The following is a 23,130-nucleotide window of genomic DNA, read 5'->3' as shown; positions in this document are numbered from 1 at the left end:
AATGTGCGTGCGAAGTACTTGTTTCGATGCCTTAATCCAAACATGAACAGAAAATATCTGAATTAACAAAACATCAAAGAGAATCCTCAGGTTCAATTGTTTTAAAACTTCTATATCATGGGTTGTTATGGCTCCACCATGGTGATGGTGTGATGGTGAAAATTGGTGGACACAAAATGACAAAACTGACAGTTTTTTATCATTAAATTAAATAAAAATTTAATAAAACACATCAGTTTACAAAACACCAAGAAAGCAGAAGTTTAACCACCGCAAGGTTTGTTTGGCATTTTATATTTAACCATCAGAGGTTTTGAAAATGTTCTGTCTGTACTGAGGTTAAGATTCCTTTGCATTTTCATCATTTCTGAATAAGTCAAGATGCCAATAAGTTCCAGTTATAGAAAAGACATGTTTCAAACAGTGACTAAAAGCTAAAGGCTATGGCTTGTTTTCCATTCTGGAGGCAGACGACATTAATGGCATTAAAATACCCTATGACTATGAAACTGGAGTGAGTCACTGAAACAATATTGTGTGGTCAGCTTAGCGTGGTGGTAAAACCAGCTTCATGCCTTTAACCACAGACATTTTCTGAGCAGATGTTTGTTTGTCTTGGTGAAAATGGGTCAGCAGAGTTGTACACAGGCAAAAGTAACCACTGAAGATAGCAATCAGACAGCAGAACAGGAAAACAATTAAAACTTTGACAGAGATAGGAAGTCTTGATATAGATCATACGTAAATAGCTGCCAGGCAGCAGCGACGATCACAAGGACCCATCTCACGTTACATACAGCACATCTGAAGGCATTACTAGACCTAGAAATCTTCAAGTACACTATTTCACACACATCTGTCAGCTTATTACACTCTTTTCCCATGTTTAGTCAAGGCAACCGAGTGATATCAAGGGTCTAAATGTATTCAAAGAATTTCAGTGAAACATCACAGGATAGCAGTTGTGACGTAGATGTTTGTGAAGGAGTAATATGATGGGAAAAAAGTGAGTGAGTGTGTGTGTGTTTGTGTTTGGGGTGGGTGGGGGGTCCTGCTCCAGTAAATGGATGTCTCATTAAAGACTGGAAAAGCTTGTGGAAGGAACACATCCAGTTGGATATTAACTGCGTGTTGTGTTACAGCAGAATAAAGTGAGTCAACATGTATACAAGAAACAAACAAACAAAAAAAAATTCTGCTCAGCTCAACCTATGCCATGGTTGAACCATGCCACTGTATGCTATGAACCATGAAGTGTCATAGGTTTTCCTGTTTATTCAGAAACTATAGCTTAGAGGAAGCAATGCTGACGTTTCTCCTGACATCTTTCAAGGCCTGAGAAAAAAAACAAATTTTACAAGCAGAGCAGAAATCAGAGTGTACTACACTGCAAATTTACCCCATGACATTTAGCCATTTCTTCTAGTTTCTCAGAATAGCATCAAACTCCTTTTATAATGAAAGGTGTTCAGCTTATATTTCAAATATAAAGTGAATCCTCACAGGAGGGAACAGGCGCGCTTGAAGTTCAAGCATCAGTTGCAGTGTGAGCTGTAAAAGCATGTTCTCACAAGCAGTAGTGGAGTCTTTTTCAGAAAACATTCACTTTCAGCGTTCTCCTAAAGTTGAGTCATACAGAAATGTCACATGAACATGACAGTGTGACAAATATACATGCTCTGATTACTGAAAAATCAAAGTGAATCTTCAGGTTAAATAGTTTCATCTTCTATGTTGTGAGTAGGCCACAACACCGATTTAATCTTGAAATGATGGACAAGGCACAAGCTGCTACAAACAAAGTGTGAATTTATTTCTCCAAAAGAAACAAATGTATTTACATTATGTACAGACACATCCCCTCAAAAGTAAGTCACATACAGTAACTACACACAAAAGCACAGAAAGGTAGGATCCAATAAGACTGACATCTCCTTCAATTAAACAGTGTATCAGTAATCTCTTTCAGCAGAAAGGCACACTTCACAGGTACAAACACGCACATTAATACACAAATACTGCATCTCGAAGAAACTCATTCAACATGCGCTCCATTATGGGGTGTGCTCTGATAAATAAGGTTGTCTTGCAGTGCTTTCATTTATTCATAAATAAATATTTTAAAAATTGTACAGTACAGTGACTATAACTGCTGGTGTGTCCACTGGCAGAAATCTCTACTTCACTAGTCCACACAGAGGAACTTTCTGTAACTTCTCAGGCAACCCACACAGTTGAGAGTGCCACCACTTCCAGGCTGTGCACCATTTTGCAACCGCCGCATGCTGAGAGAAACCCATCGTTCTTATTTTCAGAAGTCAGTGGAAACCTTCCACTAGAGCTGAACCCCCCCGCCCACTTCCCCCTTCACCACGTGCTGATTAAGCCTAAGTGCTCAAATACAGAGGGCACAGCTTCTTCCTGATTCATGTTGGATTCCCCCATGGTGATGGTGCATTGGTTGTTGGGAGAGCAGAATTGTTACATGGGCACCCTGTTGATCAGAAAGAGCAGAATAATTACATACACCATAAACACAACTTTAAGTTACAGGACCAGGTAATGATAAATTTGAATTTTTCCAGTTTTTCAACTTTTCATACCGTTTTCTCGGTTTCGCATCCCAGCCATCAGGGCATTTAATAAAATTGATATATTCCCCTGGAGAGATTTCTGTTTTTGAAGAGTCTTCGGCACAGAAAGCATACCTGTAACACCACAAAGCATCAGTCAGTGTCTGAACAGATTAATTAAAATTAATTCTGCACCATTAAGACTGGCAACTGCAGTTTTGACCCTTCAGCTCACTTTTTCTGTGATTCTCCAGCTTTCACACGCATCCGACGAACTTCAAGCACGGGTTTGGAAGGGTTGGCGTTCCAGCCCCAGAAATTCTTCTTGATGTTTTTCCACATAGAGCTCCAGGAGTCGGATTCTCCTTCCCAACTCAGACGGATCCTGAGCACTTCACCAATCTCTTCCTCGGCAAAAACCAGGAAGGTGTTTGTCATGTTCAGACCAATGGTGTTATCGCGGCTGCACAAGTAGTAAGAAATTTGTTTAAAAAAAAAAAAAAACCACGTTAAAAGGAAGCTGTGTTTAAGTCCACCATTTTTTAAGATAAAGCATTTGCAACTAAAGTAGACCTCTAAAATAAACAGTCTTCAGAGAGCTGTCATATTGCCCTGGCACGCTTGTATATTTATGAAAACTGCTGTTCGCTTCAGTCTGCCACCAAATTTGTTGTACAGCCCAAGACCACTTTGAAAAAATTCAGAACAAGCACTCGAGTTGAAAATTCTAAATGTATAGAAATAATCTGATTGTTTCTCAGTACAACATTCAGTCAAAAACAACTACCACACTGTGCATACAGAAGGACTGTAACTGAGCCGTTAGCGATTTACACATTGTCATGTTGAGACATTGTGAAAGAAGACTGGTTTGGCAGGAAGGGTTTAGGTTTTGAACTTACACGTCAACAAACATATCAGCTGTGTCCTTGTGCTCGCCATACAACTTGACATTGAAGATGGGATCAGCATCATCAGACTGTTTTTTGTTGAACACGTGCATCTTCATCTGGTAGTGGTAGCCTTGAACAAAAAGCAAGAGTTAATACTTGATCTAGTGTAGGTGTGTGTACAGTAGTAGTTTACACTGCAACTGTAAAATCATAAAACAAGTTAGATATAGAGGTTAAAGATATGAAAACAGATTGGGTTATAGTACTTGCTTATCACTTTTGCTCTAGGAAGTACACGTCATAACATTTCACACATTTCATTCTTCTTGTATCTCACCTGCGAAAGGTGTGTCAGCCCGGGTTTTCAGATACATTTTACTGTTACGCCTCTTGCGCATTTTTGTGGCATTGTAGCCAATTTTGTTGCAGCGGTTTTTGCGACAGCTCAGGCAGATTCCCTTCTTGAAGCGGTCGGGCCCAGTGCACTGGAAGGCATAGCTCAGGTGCTCCTTGTTCATCAGAGAGTCCACAAACAAGTGCACAGCACGCTCGTGTTCACACTTCATCACCTCCATGAAATCTAGAAAAGTTGAGTATAGTAGATTATAGTTTAAAGGTCAGTAGGATTCTTTTTTTTTTTTTTTTTTTTAAACATAGGGGATACATGCAAAAGTAAAGACTTTCAGCCACTTACTTCCTGCCACTGCCAGCACGTCCCCAAGTCCACAGCCCGGCTGCACGTCACCGCCATTAGGATAGATATCAATGTCCCCAATTGGCTGCTGGATTCCAATGCTCACACCCAAAGCCTCCCGAGTGTATGTGTGCAGAACATCCACAAAGTCGGCATCATCTGGTGAGAGGCGCTTCTCCTTCTCCACGCCCTCAAACATCGGTCCTGCTGGGTCTAGACCTATGAAGAACAAAGATTAGAAAGGTCAAGCAAATGAGGCAACCCTCAAATTAAAGGGCTATTTTTTCTGGCTCATATTACTTCCAACTTACCAGTGATTCTGCCAATGGTCCCTCGTACATGCATTCCTGCGTAGCCTGCCACATGAGCACCTAAACTATAACCAATCAGGTGGACATTCTCCAGAGGGAGCTGGTGCTCATCCTGTTTCAGGAAACAATAAAAAAATATATATAAAGATGTCAGCTGCTGCCACAGTGGCCTACAATGGACAGAGCCTGGATTTCAGCCAATGATGAGTTGTGCCTGCAGCTGAGCCAGGCTCAGTTAACCCGAACAGAATCCACTGATAGTTCCTTCCATGGAGCAGCGCCTCCACCCTCTGTCTCAGTGACACTCTTTGTCTACATTTACAACTACATGGCAAGATGCCTGAACGCTTTCTGAATTGCCTTTTATTTACTGATAAAATTTTGTAACAGTCCCACTGAATGGGAATTGTTGTCTTTGCCTTAGAAGTGCTAAATGCACTGATCTTATTTGGAAATTGGGAAAACGAACCATACAAACAAAGAGGTACTCAAAGCAAAAAAACAAAACAAGTATATTACGCTAAAAAAAAAAAAAAAAAAAGAGATTTCAGAAATGGAGCAACCATGTTGTACTATATCAGAAGCACAATGTTACACTTTAAGGCTATGATGAAAGCCATTTATACATCAGTTCTGCAAATGAAGCCATTTTGCCTTTGATAAAGTTATGCACGAGTGCACCTTGGTGTCCACTGGGATGTTACAATTAAGTAGTTGCACATCAGTTTTCACTTTCTATAGTTTAAAAAAGAAAAGGCTGAATAGAAACCCACTGAAGCATTACTAATATTTGAATGTTTAGTTTTGGTACTCTGGGTGGGTGGGAGCTTCTTTAAATTACTGTACATACCTGAAGCCAGTTGAGCAGCGCTGCAATATCAAGGCCAACACCATAAGTGTGGTTGACTGCATCAGGGTATAGCTGCTGGGCCCTTGATATCCAATCAACAATCACCACGTTGGCTTCACTTTCACGTTGCATTAATGCAGAGACGAGCTTGTGCATCCAGTGTTCAAACATCCCGCTCATCTAAGAGGAAAGGACAGCAGAAGTCAGTCATTGGTCAGACTGTTAACTATGTAAGCAGCTTTCTGCTACCCCCAACAATCAAAAATAAATAGTTAAAACATTTAAGCTTGATTCACTCTGAAGTCAAGAAAGTGACCTAGGAAGCCAAAGAAATAACCTAAACTACACAGATGCTTATTAACAGATAGATATAAATTATCATTCATATGTACCGTCCAGCCATGGATGATGAAGATAGTCTTGGCTGTAGCATTGAAGCCACATTTCTCTAGACAGTCATTCTTGCCAGTTTTCAGGTAGCAGCCCTCCTGCTCCAGATCTAAGCTCTTTCTCATGTTGTACTTGATGATGCCAGCAACAGAGTGGCTGTCTGTTGACAAGTCATTCTGCCCACTGTCTTCACCTGAGGAGAAAAATGCACAATAATAAATATAAAAATTGACTGTTTATATTGTCTTTATTTTCAGCCTTTAGGGGCTGAAAAACAAAATAAACCTGCTTTTGCTGCCAAGATTTGCTCTTGAACAACGGTTAGGTGCAAGCTGGACTCAAGAAGCAGTAAAGTCATCGCTATGCTTCTTCAGTTCATCTTTTTCACAAATCTGCAGCTACAGCTCATAATTATGCCACAACTTAGCATACCTGTCTCAAGCCTGAGATTAAAACGCCTGGTGAAAGAAGCCGACTGTTTCCAAGTTTAAAAATAATTGCAGCCGTGCTTGATTTTAAAGATGTACAGTCCGAATTGGTTTTGAATAGGACTTTTAATTTAGTCTCATTGTGTTACGCTCTTAATGAACCGAATGAAGTCTGGTTTACCCTCGCAGCAAGTAAAGATCAGTTTTAGTTATAGCCAACATCGCACATTGTGTCAAGGAACTTCACAGTGTGCTCAACATGAACTCAACGCCCCAATGGGCCACACAGACCAAAATGATTTCAGCTGAGCTGGGTAATAAAAACGATCTCGTGAAGTCTGCAGTAAAACGCGGATTCAGCAGGACATGTTTCCAAGGGCAGCGCACAGACGTGGCGTTGTGTCCTGGCTCTACTTGAAGACTCCTTCCAAAAAGGACGCGTCGCCCTCGTGTCCTTTAAATCCATTCCAGTTTTTCTGCTTTGCTCTGCCCGCCACACTTGTTCAAATGTGTAATTTAGTCTAAAAATGACGCGCATTAATCAAGCGAGACGTGGGAGAATTTTAGGATTTTCTCAGGCGTATGATATATACCCCGCTGTATGCTAGACGTGAGGTTTTCACCCTCTCCCTTTATTTTAGAGAGCAATTAGCGAATGAATAGACAAAAAAGCCATTTCTTACCTTTAAGAACGGCGTTTTCCTCAGTTGCTGATGAAAAAAGAGGATAAGCACATAGTAGGAAAATCCTGATTAAAACGCTTTTATGATTCATTTCTCAGCCACAGATGAGTGTGGACGAAATGAAAGCTTTCTTAGGATATAAAATGTTTTTTGGTAGTACTGCCGGCAACGAGGTGCGCTGGTGAGCGATTGAAATTCAGTGGTAACAAAAGAGCCGGTGATGCGTTTTCGTGTGCGCCTGTTAAGAACCGGCTCCAGAAATGTGTAAGCTGTGAATGAAGCGTGTCATTACAGTTTTAAATAGTTTCTCCTTTCGGTCATCTGATCATCGGCTGATCTATGGCGGATCTTATTGGCCAAGCCCCCATTTGTTTACGTTGAGGGCGTGGAAAGGTTGAATGAATCGTAGTAGCCTATCTCACTTTAACCCTTAAAGGGTGTATAGGCGTCAGACGCAATTAATTGTTTTGTATTGGTCTGAAGATCATACAATTCCCGTCTTTGTTTTCTTACCGGACAGATGAGGGTAAAAATAGGCAACATATGACAAAAGACGCGAAAGGAATATGCAGACAAAAATTCAAGAAAACTCCAAGACACCCAAAGAGAATGCGAAAATACGCTTTCTTTCTTTTTTAAATTATTTTTTATGTTTTGCTCATCCAGAGAGCACTTCAAATAGAAATGTTCCAGGAATCCAGGAGGCGCTACTTCTCAAAAAAGAAACAAGCAAACAAAAACAAAAAAACAGTTGAACGCTGAAAGACGCACTGAAACGAGACGGCGTTTTTACAATACCAACATTAAAAAAAAATCCAGTCATACAAAGAATATCCAATGGGAGCTCTTATAGGAATATTTAAAAGGCTGCTGGTTGTATGGAGAAGGAAGGGGTCTCTCTCCCCCTGCCTGGCATGCTGCCAAATCATCAGCTTAGCTCGCAAACCAGTTTCAGTTGATGAGACGAAGAATGGGTGCACTCACGCAAAGGTCCCTGTTAAAGTGACACCACTGTTTTTTGTGTGCACACATCACCAGCTGGAAGTGTCATCTGCTACCCCAACAGCGCCTGATACCTGACATCTAAAAAAGTTTTTACGCATCTCTGCAAATAGTTACAGCGCAATTTCTTATGTTTTATTTTGCTTTTTTCACTACCTTAAGGCACTATAACTACACAGATCCTATCTGTCTGTCTGTCTGTCTAAGATGTCACTGCGTGTGTAATCTATCACATCGTGCAATCAAATGAGGGTACACACAGTACAGCTTTACGTTAATGAAAAACTAACAATGAGCCATCAGTGCACTGAAACAAGCAGTGATGGAAATGCCAATAACCCATATCCTTCATAGTGCTTCACTGCACAAATTGACCAAGAAATTATGTCCTTTTTGAATTTTTTTTTTACAATTTTGAAAAAAATCAGAAGACACACTAAAATGTATTCTTGAATGGAGGAGCGTGACACTGTGTGACAAAGGGCAGTCCAAAGTAACTTTTCATATTTTTAACACCCATTTATATAAAAATGTATAGGAAAGTATATGTTTTGATTTCAGTAGGGCACTAAAGTTCAAGTGATAAGATGAGACAATGCACCTGACTGACTCAATACTACATTACTTGATCCCCTGAGGGTTCCAGGTGCCTTTCAAAACATTCAAGGTTGCCTTATAACAAAAAAAATTCACTGTCTTTGTGAGTCGTAAATTGAGGAGTAAACCTGGAGGTGGCAAAGCTGAAGATGCTAAGATTTCACCTGAAAATGACCAGAATGTACAGGATCAGAAATGATTATATCAGAGGGCTATAGCTTAAGTTGAGCGCTTTGATGACAAAGTTAAAAAGACAAGGCCAAAATGGTCTGAAGTTTAGGAGCAGAATCTTGTATTGGATGCGTTCGGGAATGGGGAGCCAGCAACGCTGGATGTGAATAGATATAATATGATTGGTGGACTTCAGGTGCATGTGATGAGTCTGGCTGGAATTATGTTGTTAAGTTGTTTGGTAAGACTGGAGACATAGATATGCAGATCTGCAAAGTATTTATTTACTTTCCAAGCCCATATACTGTGCTAATATAGGTATCACACTGTGCTGTGTGAGATCTATGTGGAAAAAAAGGCGTGGGTCAGATGATTACCTCTGTGACGTCTGTGCATGTTTGGAAACTTTCCAGTAGTAGAGCATTGCCCTGTGTTCTTTCACCTCTGGCAAATAAGTAAATATGAGATACAATTTCATGGGGTATTATAGAGTTCCCCAAGGTGTTTGAGGTCTAAAACTAAACATTTCTCTGTATGCTGTGGAAATAATAAAATTTGAAAGATTGTAGTTTAGAGGTCAACATATGTTTTACCAGATAAACTTATTTTTTTCTGCTTCTTATTAAAAATTTAAAAAAAAAGAAAAGAAAAGCTTGTGGACTTCCCAGAATCAAGCTGATGTTGGACATTTGCGTCAAATTTAAAATAGCTTTGCATGCACAATTAAAGTTATTCTTTCCATCCACATACCTCAGCAAGCTGCCAAATGTGTGAGCCAGTTTGATTCTGCACTTTGCTGACCTGTCTTGATTTCGCTCTACAAGGTCTGCCTGGCAAGAAGCAACAATGAGGCACTGTGAAATACAAAAATAATCAGCAGTTCTCCAGTATAATTTAAACATCTTCATCTAGTGCAGCCGTTACTCCTTCCTTAAATTACTGTCAAAAACTTCAATTTTGAGCCATGAAGTTAGAACAAAGCTTGCAGTGTTGGCAGACCACTGAGATGACATCCTGGCAGCAGCAGCTTCTCAGCAGAACTCACACACAAAGCTTTTAGATGTCTCAGTCTTGGTGTGTTGAATAAAAATAAATGACTAAATAACAAACTTCCAAGATTAAATACCTTTTGACGTTATGTGTGGTCATCCTTGGTTTGGTCTGGGGAGTAGATCCCTTTAGAGTTGCATCAGGAACAACACCTGGTGTATAAACGTCTGCCAAATCATCATGCTGAGCAACCCGCTGTGGTGACCATTTGTGAATAAGGGAGCATCTGACAGTAGCTGACATGATCAAATCAAGCCTCCCAACTAATATTGTATGGGCACCCACCAAACAAGCTTTGGCACCAGGACAGGGATGTATGATCTCAATTCAATTCTTTATTTATTTGTCACATGTAGTTATAACTAGTACAACACACAGTGAAATGTTTTTTCCGGCTAAAAAGTACTCCCCCCCCCCGACTGTGCATCTTACTAAACTTATAATAAAAAATATCTATATAAAAGTATAAAAATGTATAATATCGTGCAAAATATTACGCTGTAATAGTTAAGAGCTATAGTGTACGTATTTACATAAATACAGATGTATATGATAAAGTACAAATAAAAATAAGGATAAAACTCAAAGGAAAATTATATACTGTGTATGGAATTGTCCATCATGTTGTCCGATTTGTGTTTTGATTGAGGAGTCTCACTGTTTGTGGGTAAAAACTCCTCCTGAACCTTTCAGTTCTTGTTTTCAGGCTACAGAGGCGTTTCCCTGACCTCAGTGGCCTGAACAGTTTGTAAGCAGGATGGCTGGAGTCGTTAGTGATCCTGATGGCCCGGGATCTGGGGGCGTTGGAAGAGGATCCTTTGAGATTTGGATCTGGTTTGGTGGGAGCAGATTATTCCACCTGATATCCTGACCCAGCATAACATTTCATTGTAAGGCAATGATGAAAATTCACCTAATCTGTCAGTTATTCTAATGCTGTGGCTGTTTGATGATGCTAAAAATTAAATAAAGTGGGTAGAACTGGAATGAGCAATAATTAGAGGTCACGACACCTCATCTGCATCCATCTCAAACTATCCCTAACACCCAGTCATCTGTCACACCAACCCGCTCAATGTTGTCCTTTACTACATTCATGAACCTGCTCAACCGGAGCTCTTCCTCACTTTAATCCCGTCCTTCCTGGTCACACAATGAAAATCTCATTATCTTCAACTGTTCCAACTCCAGTTGCACCTCCTGTTTAATGATTTAAAAAACACTTGTGAGAATTTTCAATGCTGAAATTCACGGTAAATTAAAAAAGTGAGAACTAAGGTCACTATAGTTCATCCACAAGCGACCCAAAGCAGCATTTGTGGTAAAAAAAATAAAATGGAACAACAGCGCCACCGTGTGCATGGAGTGACAATGCACTGGACAGTGACACAGCAGGAGGCGGAGGGAGAAGGAGAGGGAGGGGGCAGCGAGCCAGACCGGATCCTTCATGAGGGAAGAGGCCAGGGAGAGCCAGCCAGCCCCGGCTTCTCTTCTCTTCACTCATATTATTTTGCATTGCAAGGCGAAGGAGCCCGAGCAAGGGGCTGCGCTAGGATGTCCCGTCATGAAGGTAAGAAGGTGCTTTAGCACGGAGGTGGAAGCAGAGACGGGATTTGCGATTAAAAACGATGACAGCTCACCGCTAGCTAATGTTAGCTAGCCGAGAATTCCTTAGTTTGCAGCTCATCCTAGCTAACGTAGGCTAGTGTTAGCAGCGAGGTTGCAGTGAAATTTCGTGGGGGCACATTATGGCTGCCGGGAGAATTGGTGTCTAATCATAACGGACTCTTGGAGTTGGTCTTCTCTCTTCAGAACATATGCACTACTCTGTTTTAACTGACCAAAACAACGCTGACATATAAGCGGAAGGAGCTCCGTATCTTTAGCTAAGTGTGCTAGCTAGCCTGGGAGATGGGTAATGTAGGTTAACCTTAACGAGCCGGGGAGCGAGGGGAGTGTCGAGAATAGGAAACAGAAGCGTGGAACGCGACCCAGATGGCGTTATGGGTTTGAAACTTGTATGTCGTAAACGTTAGCTAGTTTCAGCCTCCTTCCTGGTCATTGCTGGCCTGCTGAATCAAGTTTCGCAAGCTAACATTTAGCAAACTAACATTCACGTCGTCCTTGTGGCCAACCTTGTTAGTTATTAGTGTTGAGTAGATGTCTTGCAGTGTTGTTAGAAGACGTTTCTGATCACAAACCGGCAAAAAATTGACTTGGGTAAAGTCTACCATTGATGACTTGCCTGTGAGCTAAGAGTTAAGTTGTTAAATTGTTAGCCGGTTGCGAAGGTTAGGCCGGGCGGCCTTTACATGCCATGCCTGTGTTGTTGTTGTTTTTAACTTTGCTGTCAGTCAAGGTGTTTGTGCCTGAGTTATATCATGAAGGGGTTACCGTTATCACACTCGTTTATATACCTTTTTACAGCTTCATAGTTATGAATGGAGATATTAGGGGGGGGGGGGTTACACAAACCAGTGTCATGCCATGCGTACACTGTGTCTGTACGACTGTCGTAGTCAATCAAAAAGTGCCCGGACTTGACCACAGTCCATCTCACATGGCGCATTACATGTATGTAGGTACTGAAATGAAGACAGTGGTAATTAGTAATTCACTGTTGTGAATGTAGTTTTTACTTAAACATTGATGGGACTTGGACTAAGTGTAACACAGTAACACTTTATTTATAAATTGTGCAATAAATAAACACTTGTAAGGAACATAGCCAAAAATCTACTCCAAGTCACCTATGCCCACCACAACACAAGCAAATATTGAACAAAACGCTTAGCCAACTACAACAAAACAAATGCACAAGAAAGTAATGCAATCCAGTATGTTACCACAAGAGTCGACTTCTCTCAAAGTCCCAGTTCAGACTAAACAGTGCTGTCTGTGCACTTAATATTTATTATAAATTATCTTAATGAACATTGAATTATCTCGATTGTGTTAGTTTTAATGTTGAGGCAGGAATTCTGCAGCGATCTGCGATATTCTGGCTCAGGACTGAAAAATCAACTGAATATCCATTACTTTAAAATCTTCCAACCAGACAATATGTAGTGGTAATGTTTCTGTAAATTTCCAATGTAGGTATGTTTTGAATATTATTCACTGCAGTTTAACTGAAGTGGACATACAAGGAAAAAAATATCAGTTGTAATCCAGTGAACCTAATGGTATCAGAGAAACTGTGATAAATTGTATCCAGTAATAAATCTGGCAATCCTCAAAAGATGAAGTTTTCAATTACTTGATTTTGAAAATTAATTAAAGTTGATTAACTGTCACATTTTCTAACTTTTCTCTCTTCTGTTCTCCTGACTTCACTCAGGTGTGAGCTGTGATGCATGTTTAAAGGGTAACTTCAGAGGACGACGTTACAAATGTTTAATTTGCTACGACTATGATCTTTGCGCATCGTGCTACGAGAGCGGTGCAACTACAACCAGACACACGACAGAGCATCCCATGCAGTGTATATTAACCCGCGTTGACTTTGGTAAGTAAAGATGATATGCATGTCATCCATGTCAACAGACAGTCAGCTAAAAACCAGGAATGAGAATGGAGTGTAGTTGAATTTATGAACATTTCTCCATTAGTTGAAATACTGAGCCTCAAATTACAGACACAGTGCCTGTAAGCCAGTTCTCATAGAGGGTAATTGCCTGTTGTATTTCACTGTCGAGTCAACTGAGGGACTGTAAACGATCAAACATGAATTTATCAGCTGTTAAAGAGGGATGATGTGTGCTCATATGGTGTGTTGAGTGATAGTCCAGGTATGGGCCAGGTGTATGAGGGGAGAGAAGGGGAGGGGGGGGGTGACAAAAGATGGAGAAATTATGAGCTGTTTTCAAACTTGGTGCAGTGGGGTTTTTTTTTTTTTTCCTTTAAAATGTGACAAATGCTAAAGAACTGAATTGTCTTGGGATGGTCACGACTGTCAGTTAGGGCAGAGCGGTAATACTGGCAGTGTTTTGTTTTGTTTTTTTAATTTTATAAACCTCCCTTCACTAGATTTTATAAGATTGCAAAAGTGCAATGTCGTATGTTATCTTTTCCTGGCACTGGCTTTTGTTTTCAGATGGGAAGGCTGCTCCCAAATGGCTTAACAGTGATGGATTTGACTCAGCCTGAGGAGTTTTTGGGAGTGTGTTGTTGGCCTTCTGGGTTTGATTTATCACTGCATAACTGGAATATTTTATATTGGCAGCAGTAAGGATTAAACTTCTCCAAATCTTTTAATATTCTTAATTCTTTAATTAAGCATTCGGGTAAGCGTGGTACAATCCAAATTTCTTTCGATTAAATGGGCCATTTGTCTTCCTTTTGGACGACTGCTTCTGTTATTACTTCTTGTCTTGATGTTGTGAAATATGTTACCGTTCAGCTTTTCACACATTGAAGATGCTCTTTTTCAGCCTGGTGAAAAAACAAATACAAACAGCAACTGTTGCTGAAAACACAACAGAAGGTGCAAGCTTAATAAGAGGTTTTCTTTTTTTTGGCAGTGATATTTTATTGACTTTTTGCAAGCATTTTCAGTGAGCCTGCTGGTTTTCCACCAACTGAGCTATGTCTAAAAAAAAAAAATTGATGATTAGAATTCTTTTGATTATTTGGGGAAATGAGACCCCTGCCATGAGTTGTTGTCATACATGTAGCTAGTAATAGGTGATTTCTTTCTCTTTAAAAAAAAAAAAAGCGATGTGAAAGAAAAGGTGTGCTATAAATTGGTCTCTGTGAAATGACCCGTATCAGCAGCTTTTCTCAGCACCTCTATAGAACTATTCAGGGTATGTGAACATTAAAATTTTCTGGTATAGTTTTAGCGTTGTGCTCAGTTTCTTTTTCTTTTTTTCAGAGCTGAAACTTTCACACCAGGTCTAGAGTCAAATCAAGATGGTGTTTTGTTTTTTTTTCCCCCACAGATGTTTGTAAAGACCAAATTTAAAAAAGGAAAAAAAAAGCTTCCATAATCAAGAAAAAGCGATGACTTATTTGCATTCAAATAATAATTCAAATATTTGCATCATTGCCAGTCTAACACAGGGCTAACACAGAGACAGGCTACCACACGCACATTAACACCTTCAGCCAATTTGTTTAACGTGCTGCTGCCCAATTCAGCCCAGTGATGGTTTTTCTTCCACTCAGTTTTTGAGTTTACCTGCAAATCAAACTGCCTAAAGCAGCTCAGAAGTACCTTTTTTTTATTTTTTTATTTTTATTATTTAACCTATGCTCACATTAAGGAAGAATTTGAAGTAGCAGTGGTGTTGCTGGACAACACAAGTGTTGATTTTTAAAAAGATGGTATTATGGACTGTAGAATGAATATAGATGAGCATGCATCTATAAATGCATGTTTTCATTGCTTTTCATTGATTATCCCTGAAGACTCGTGGCAAGGAACACATCTTTAAATTTTTTAATTCAATAAATATCGGATCTTTAAGTTTATGATTAGTTGTGTTAAACAGTTGACATTAACCAATATTAATCAAGGTTTATAGATTAATGAATATTAACTGTAATAAACACCATTTTGAGGGGGGAGGGGGTTTGTTATTTGCGAGTGTTAACTATGAAAGTAGGAAAAGTGAAATTTGCACTTATATTTAACTCAAACATAACCCCAAAGTTAATGCTAATGTTGTTGTATGTGTTTTTTCTGTTGTTGTTGGTGGGTTTTGTTGTTGTTTTGTTTTTTTTAAACAACTAATGGAGTGCTGAGTAGATCTCTCATTAGGAGCTAAATGTTCTTCTTAAATGGACTGTTGTAGTTTGTAACTATGTCTGTAGATGGCCTACTTGCTGATGGTTTCATGTGCATGGGTTTATTTATGTTTCCTGGTATATGTAAAGGGTAAAAATACTGTAGTTAACAGAGTATCTTTAATTGTGTTTACATTTTATAGCATACTTGTAGCTTTAACTTAAACTCTTGCATTTAAATGTTGCTACATAACTGACACTACATGGAATGTGGGTGTTTATTCCCTCCCAGACTTGTACTATGGTGGTGAAGCCTTCTCGGTGGAGCAGCCCCAAGCCTTCACATGTCCCTACTGTGGCAGAATGGGCTACACAGAGATGTCCCTGCAGGAGCATGTGGCTGCAGAGCATACAGAGACCTCCACAGAAGTGGTAAGTTGGTGCTCCATGAAATTAAACTTGATGTTTGTGCAGATATTAACAGCTGCATTTCCTTCAATATTATCTTAACTAAGCAAACTGAATCAGTGTCTGAGTGGGCCTCACATTGCAGGATCTTGTTGGGTTTGTCAGCATGCATTTATGTCATATTTATTGTCTTGGTTCACAGTATTATTGTTGAAAGTCCTTGAGTCAGTTTCTGAGTCTGAAATAAGAATCAAATTGCAAGTCATGGCAGACTTTGCAGCTCTATTTATAGCTTATTCTTTTTGTACAGTCAACAAAAACACCACCACCACTGGCTTATACAGCTGAGACTGCACGTGAGCTTTCCAAGCTGTTGACTTAAAATGATTTTTCAGTTATGGCTTTATATTTGTTTTCTCATTCTAATAAGGGGAGAACTAGTTTTCTATGTGTGCAATTTGTGAGAAAGGCGCACGAGCAGACAGGGAGACTGAGAAAGTACCGGGGAGGCACAATCTGTCCAGGAACACCAGATGAAAGTTAGTATATTAATTGTTAAAAGTCATACAGTCCCCTTAGATACCATATAAGGCCAAGAACATATGTAGCTAAAGGCGTTCTCAATAAGTTTTTATTCGAAAATGAATGAAATTTAACAGTATGTCTTCCCCACAGGTGCAGACAGCCATTGTGTAAAAACACTGTTAATGTCTCCTTATGTTTGCAAGTGACACAAAATCCTTGTTCTTTGAATATATGAGGAATTGCCTACCTGCTCTGGTTAAATCAACACTGCAGCTTAGCTTGGATAATTTGAATTTTCTTCCTTTTTAAATGTACAAACAAAAATTTATCACATTGTGGAAATTTCTAATGTGATTACATTAGAAAAAATTGTGAAAAACATTTCACTGGGGAAAAAATGACAGCATTGAATAAACAGATTTTTATAGATAAATTTTAAAGATAAATATCACTTAGCAAGTGAGGAAGATGGAACTGTGAACGATTAGCTGCCATTCTTTCTGTCATGAAACTCTCCCATAGATATCTCTCATTATAAAGTCTCAGGTGTCAGTTCCTGTCAGATGACGGCGTGAGAAAGCACAGCAGGTATCAGTCTGTCACTACTGCAGAAAATTGGCATTGAAATAGTAGTCAGAGTTTACAAGGTATTAAAATATTGATGTTTTTATTAATGTCATTGTTACAGCCAGTGCTGTGCAGCATTCTGATGTTTTGATGGCAGTCTGTGCCTTTTAAATTAATTTCTGTTGGATATATTCCTTTCACATGCAGGTTTCACTTTACTGATATTACATTTCTTCGTGTTTAAGCACAGTGTTTGTTTAAGAGGATTTAATACCTCGTGGTGAATGTTGAGTGTGAGGTGAAGTGTGTGTGTGTTGTGAAAACTAATGTGCACACTCTGTTTTTCTGTCATTTAGATCTGCCCCATATGTGCAGCACTTCCTGGTGGTGACCCAAATCATGTGACAGATGACTTTGCTGCTCATCTAACACTTGAACACAGAGCACCCAGAGACTTGATATCCTTTTCAAGTACTTTAAGTACCATCTCTGCAGATATGAAGTGACATTAGCTGCATTGTGAAAGAAATGCTGAGTTTCATGTCATTGAACTAGCCTTGTCTATTTAAAGATCATTGCAACAAGGAGGCATCTGTTCAGTGGAACTGACATTTGTTGATATTTTGCTTACAGTATTAAAGCCTACTCTGCATGACAAGCCATTTTAACATTAACATTTTATTTATGTTAATAAAATCTTTAGCAGTTTGCTGGTGATCTGGTGCATAGACAGTGAAGGCACATGGACTAATTATCATGCCTCAAAAACAAAAATATGAACACATGATTAAGTGGTAAATTAATAGCATGAGGAAATGTGGCTAAAACAGATCAGTGGCACTTGTGTTTTCAGCTTTTTTCCCTTCTTTTTGTTATTTGGCTGTTTCAGGTTGTCATAGGGGTTTCCACTGATTTTGATGCCTAGTGGCATTGTCATTGATATTTGCTCAGGATTTATCAATACAATCTGGATCCTTATTGATACTGATATTGTAAATACTGTACTGTTTTCCTCTACTGGTTACTTTTATTATTTCTCATTATATATAAATCCATGGAGCCAAAAGCTGCAGTTTTTTTCTACTCTTGGCTCTGTAAGATGCCAGAAAAGAGATGAAGAAAAAAGTGCTGATGGACAGAAACATTACAGTAGACTTGTTTTATGAAAGAATGGAAACACTGATTTGCATTGTTTTATCACCTGATTTAGATTTTTGTTGATGATATAACTGCAGAAGGCAGTAACATGTTAGTGGTTCAGAAATCAGTGCAGGAAATAAGACCTGAGTATTTCATTCACTTAAGCATTATCTGGGAAATTTCTCTACTCAAAAAAAAATTAAGTAGTCTTAGGAGTGCTCTTATCTGATCCGTTACTTGATTGCTATTAAACTTTGCATAAACCCAAGGCTCTGTCAAGGCGTTTTAACTAATTAGATTCCAGACATGCATGCTTATCTCCTTCATTCCTTTGAGGATAAAAATGCAGACACATTGTAACTTAAATGAGTAAATGACCACTTGTGCAAAGGTTAAAGAAGCTTCACCTTCTCCCAAAAAAGGGACATTCATTAAATTGAGCTAATTGTCTAAATGGCTAAAATGTGATTGTCTACTTAGCCTGTCAGAAATCAGCTGAAAAGCACACTCGTGAATAGACTCGGACTGACAACAGCAGTCTGGCTGCCTATTTATAGCGTACTTTGAATGGGTGCAGTGAAGAAAACCACAAATGCAAAAATATAGTTGAATGAAACGTAGCTCAAGCAAGTCCTTTGACAGCTTCACTGACAGAGCCATAACTTTTGATTGCGAGTCAGCAAAGTTCTTTGTCTTCTGTGTTTATGTTGACATGAGAGCTTTATGCAGGTATTGATTGCAGATGGCTCATTAAAAGTCCTGGGAAGCATTTAGAGGCGTGGCAGCGATAGTTTTGAGCTACATCTCGCTTATTAACTGTTCGTGTTTTAAAAAGCAATTTTATAAGCAAGAAATATCTGTTATTCACAATCAGGCACATTTTGAGGTTTATGGATTATTTTTAATTGTACTTTTTTTTTATTATTCATTAATTTTTGACTTTTAGTTGTATCAATATTATGCTCTTGTTTTGTTCCTTGACGGCAAGCATCACGATGAGTCCAGTGGCGTGCGGCATGTGAGGAGGATGTTTCACCCCGGGCGCGGGTTAGGGGGCCCGCGAGCCCGCAGGTCTAACATGCATTTCACCAGCAGCACCACAGGGGGGCTTTCCACCAGTCAGAGTTCATCACAGAGCTCCAACTACAGCAGAGAGGCCATGGACCCCATAGCAGGTTAGTCACACATACACTCAAAAAAACTTTTTTTTTTAATTTTTTTTACTGGATTCAGGAAGTGCCTGATGATTTCTTCAGTATGAGTGTATGCAAGAACGGTTCAATAAAGTACCCAAGCCATTTCAGGGTAATTTTTAGTTCCTCTTCCATGATAGGTAATCTCCCAGCACGACAGTAAACGATGAGTGACGTATGTTGCGCTGACTTGAAATGTAAATGCCGCACCAGAAAGTGTTATTTAAAAAAAACAAAACAAAACAAAAAACGGGGAAAATATCCTGGTAGCTCTGTAAACGATGGGTTTTAACTTTACGAAAACCCTTGGAAATCCAGGCTTTATTGAGCTTAACTTTAGTACATTTGATGCAGTTTTTAAATAGTCTGAACCCACCAACCAGTAATGTCACCTCACCAAGGTTCAAATGCTGCTCCCCAGTGTGTAGTTTTCCCTTAGTCCCCAGTCCCAAAGCACCTGTTATTACAGGCTTCCTGTGGGGCACATAATTGTAGAGCAAGAAGCTGCAGAGCCAGGTGCAAGTCAGACAACAAATTATTACAGTAAGACACTAAAGGATTAATTTATCTTTATTGTTATATGCATTATCATATAGGTCTGACAGGGAAAGAAAAAGTGCGCTCAATACTAAATCAGGTGTAGCATGTTTATTAGGTTTTCTTTAGTATATTTTCCTCCTCACAAAAAAGGGTAAGCTAACTGCTGTAGCTTGGGTATTACAAACCATTGCTACTTGTGTCTGCATGTACTTAAGTGTTGTGTAGATGGTAAAGAAATGTGTGGGTAGAGTTGTTGCTGTAGCAATTCCTTGATTATCCTGTTCCCAATTTGAATCTGGTTCAGTGCTTGGCATTCGCCATGTCAGCTCCAGCTGTGCCATAATGAGGGACCCTGTTCAGTCTGCCTCACACACGGGTACCAGCCGCCTCTCTAATGACCCACTATACCTGCTGAGCCCTTGATCCAGCTCATCGAGTTTTAGCCCTGAAAATCACATTTGTCTTTTGATTTGGTGTGCTGGTGACAGTATAACTAATCAGTGCATATTTTGAGGGATAAAACGCTTGACCGACTTGATATATTATTTTGAAAATAATAAAATATTGCTATCTTTTAAAGAAATGTATTATTGAGCTATCATCTGTAGTTAGTATGATCAGCTTTAATGCTTTACACTGACCACTGTTGTTTTCTGTTCCTCCAGAGCTTCTGTCTCAGTTGTCGGGGGTACGGCGTTCAGCAGGAGGTCAGCTCAGCTCGGGCCCGTCTGCCTCCCAGCTCCAGCAGCTTCAGATGCAACTCCAGCTGGAACGCCAGCAGGCCCAGGCAGCACGTCAACAGCTGGAGACTGCCCGAAATGCCACCAGAGGTGGCGGCCGAGCCAATGCTATTCTAAATACCAATTCAGCCACTGCAAACCCCAACCCAAGCGCCAACCATAATACCAACCCAAGCCCTAACCCGGGCCCACCCGAGCCCAACACACAGCATACTGCACATAGCTCCCAGTTTCTACTCAGCAGGTGTGCCAGTTTTAAATGTTTTTATTTTCAAGTCTCTTTTGTTTTTCTTTTTTAAATGTATTTTACTTATTACCTGTGTTTAGAAATTCTTTCTGTGCAGAGAACGTGGAAATTGAGTGGAAAAATTAGCAACAACCACGTGCATGCTCGTTTGAGTATGTATGTGTGATCCACTCATTGGTTCACAGCTTAACATGTGATCAGAAACTCCTTTTAAATCTTAGTTTAAGGCAGTTATCTGCAAGCATTACGTTTGGCCCCTTTGTGGAAATTTAAAAACCTCTAAATCTTGTGTCCAGTAGTAGACGTTTTGGATTTTTCAGTGCGGAATAAGTAGTTACAGGATTTTTATGTTACAAATAAATTTCTTATTCTCATCACTCCTTCTGTCTCTCTCTGTGCAGGCTGAACGAACCACGGCTGTCTGAGGCAGAGCGCCAGGCGTGCGAGGCCCAGTGGGCCGACAGGAGCCTGTTCGTGACGGAGCTGCTGCTGTCCACACTGTTACCAGACGAGGACGCCTCAGCCTCCTCCTCCGAGGACGAGGATGACTGTCACGGTTCGTTGCGGAATTTCGCTGACTTCGAGGCCATGGGTTGTGTTGAGGTCATGACCTTAGACGTGGCGCTGGAGAACCTCAACCTGAAGGAGATGACCCCAGCTACCAAGACGACGAAGACGACAACTAAAACGGCACCAACGAAGAAAGAGCCTCCTCCGCCGCCTCTTTGATGACATGGCCCTTCCCTCCCCTCAAAACCACCATTGTAACTGGCTGACTGCGGCGTCAGTCCAACTGCCAATGGATGACAAAAAGACTGCAGTTCTTCTTGGCTTTTTTTTTTTTTTTTCCTCTCAGTGATCATCTGTCAGTGATCATGTCATTTCAGCTCTGTTGCTCCCCACTCCACCCCATGTTTTATGTTGTCCATTGAATAAAAGTAGTGAGACGAGAGAATGTGAAAGCAAGAGTGGTGGCTGCGTGAGAGAAAGGAAAAATAACTATATAAATATATTATAGAAAAATCTATATGAAAGTTGATAATCAAATCCACATAACCCGTGTTTCCTTTAGCAGATGAGTAAAGCGTAGTTAGCCATTTTAAGAGAAACTTGTCACACACTCCACTCACCAAGGGAGAGGAGCAGACAGAAGCCTCTCTGGTAAAAACGCTGCTGTGTATTTATAGTTATAAATTAAAGAAGTGCTTGGATGGTTTACCACAACTTAAGCATGAGCTTAAATCACCATGTGCCCATTTTTAACTGCACAGTCACTAGACGGGGAGGTCTTTCTCTTTTTGTTCGTACACCTGAGTAACTGTACATTAATGGTGCTGAGTGCCGCATCGCCGGCACTTCACCGCACACACTAGACACACACACGAACACAGACTGATGACGGCGTTTGGTTACCTTCAAGTCCAATCTCACCCTCCTCCCTCCCCTTTGTGTGACATTACCTGTTTTGGGTCATGTGACCTTGCTTTCTATCAACTGTGGGCACTTTGGTTTTGAATTGCATATCCAGTGTCCATTTGTGTACACTACAGATGCTCTACATAAAAGCGATACACAACTTGGAGGCAACCAGAGATGAAACTATCTCAGCAGTGTGACAGTTTTCAGGCCTTTTCTAACATGGAAGAAACGCGACCCTGTTCTTCATGTGGTTGTTTTTTTTTGTTTTTGTTTTTCATCTTCTCCCTCCTTTCTCTCTTAATGAAGATCAGATGCTACTTTCTCAAGCTTCCAGTGATCTGAGATTAATCTTCTCTCCATTACTCATGAATGCAAAGATTACTCATCATGTGACTTGAAGGAGAGAATCCTGTATTGCTCTTTCCATTAATTTCTCTCACTCAAAACGATCTTTGTATGCCTCCACTGCTACCTGAGGAAATGCAATGTATGTTTTTTGGCTTATCAAAGAAGCCAAATCACAGGGTAAACCTTTCAGTTTGGAGGACAATAAAAAATGTTTTTGGATGGAAATGAACTAACTCAATCCTGCTCTCTGGTTTGTTTGTTTGGTTTTTTTACTTTCTTTTTTTTTTTTTTTCTCTCAGTTGCTAACTTCTTGGCGAGCATGTACAGAACATGGTTACAAGAAAAAGAATAAACGCCTATCTTACAGGTCAAGGCATTCTCAGTTGGTCTTCTCCTGTCCTCATTCACAGCAGCAGATTGACACACTGGACTAAACTGAGTGTGGGTTATTTTTTTTAATAACAATAACAAAAAGATTTCACCTTGAGTTCTGACATTGTGTAACTCACAAAGAGTGAGGCACATCTGTCAGTGTGGAATGGCTTTTATTACTGAGCTCTCTCTGACAGAAATGAGAACAAGGGTATGAGTCTCTTCGGTTATCCTTGAGATTATAGTGGCGCTAATGAAC

At 39.9% G+C, this 23,130-nt stretch overlaps 2 protein-coding genes across 2 annotated transcripts; one reads left to right on the top strand and one right to left on the bottom strand.

Moving 5' to 3' along the window:
* Positions 1 to 1,792: 1,792 nt before the first annotated feature.
* Positions 1,793 to 7,179, bottom strand: lipg (lipase, endothelial). The gene is made up of 10 exons (XM_082554127.1): positions 6,823 to 7,179; positions 5,714 to 5,904; positions 5,322 to 5,501; positions 4,472 to 4,583; positions 4,161 to 4,379; positions 3,804 to 4,046; positions 3,476 to 3,596; positions 2,809 to 3,036; positions 2,604 to 2,708; positions 1,793 to 2,494 (listed from the first exon to the last, which is right to left on the bottom strand). The coding sequence occupies exons 1-10, from the start codon at positions 6,911 to 6,913 to the stop codon at positions 2,482 to 2,484; spliced, it is 1,503 nt and encodes a 500-aa protein (XP_082410253.1). The 5' UTR covers positions 6,914 to 7,179; the 3' UTR covers positions 1,793 to 2,481.
* A 3,920-nt stretch (positions 7,180 to 11,099) lies between these two features.
* LOC309719757 (E3 ubiquitin-protein ligase KCMF1-like) lies at positions 11,100 to 22,737 on the top strand. Its single transcript, XM_082556107.1, has 7 exons — positions 11,100 to 11,212; positions 12,983 to 13,150; positions 15,665 to 15,804; positions 17,229 to 17,330; positions 19,007 to 19,187; positions 20,411 to 20,729; positions 21,134 to 22,737. Exons 1-7 carry the CDS (start codon positions 11,197 to 11,199, stop codon positions 21,459 to 21,461), a joined length of 1,254 nt encoding a protein of 417 aa, XP_082412233.1. The 5' UTR covers positions 11,100 to 11,196; the 3' UTR covers positions 21,462 to 22,737.
* The last annotated feature ends 393 nt before the right edge of the window (positions 22,738 to 23,130 follow it).

Source organism: Aulonocara stuartgranti (assembly GCF_965226115.1).
Source record: "Aulonocara stuartgranti genome assembly, chromosome: 12".
Lineage (NCBI taxonomy): Eukaryota > Metazoa > Chordata > Actinopteri > Cichliformes > Cichlidae > Aulonocara > Aulonocara stuartgranti.
This window is presented reverse-complemented; position numbering and strand designations above follow the sequence as displayed.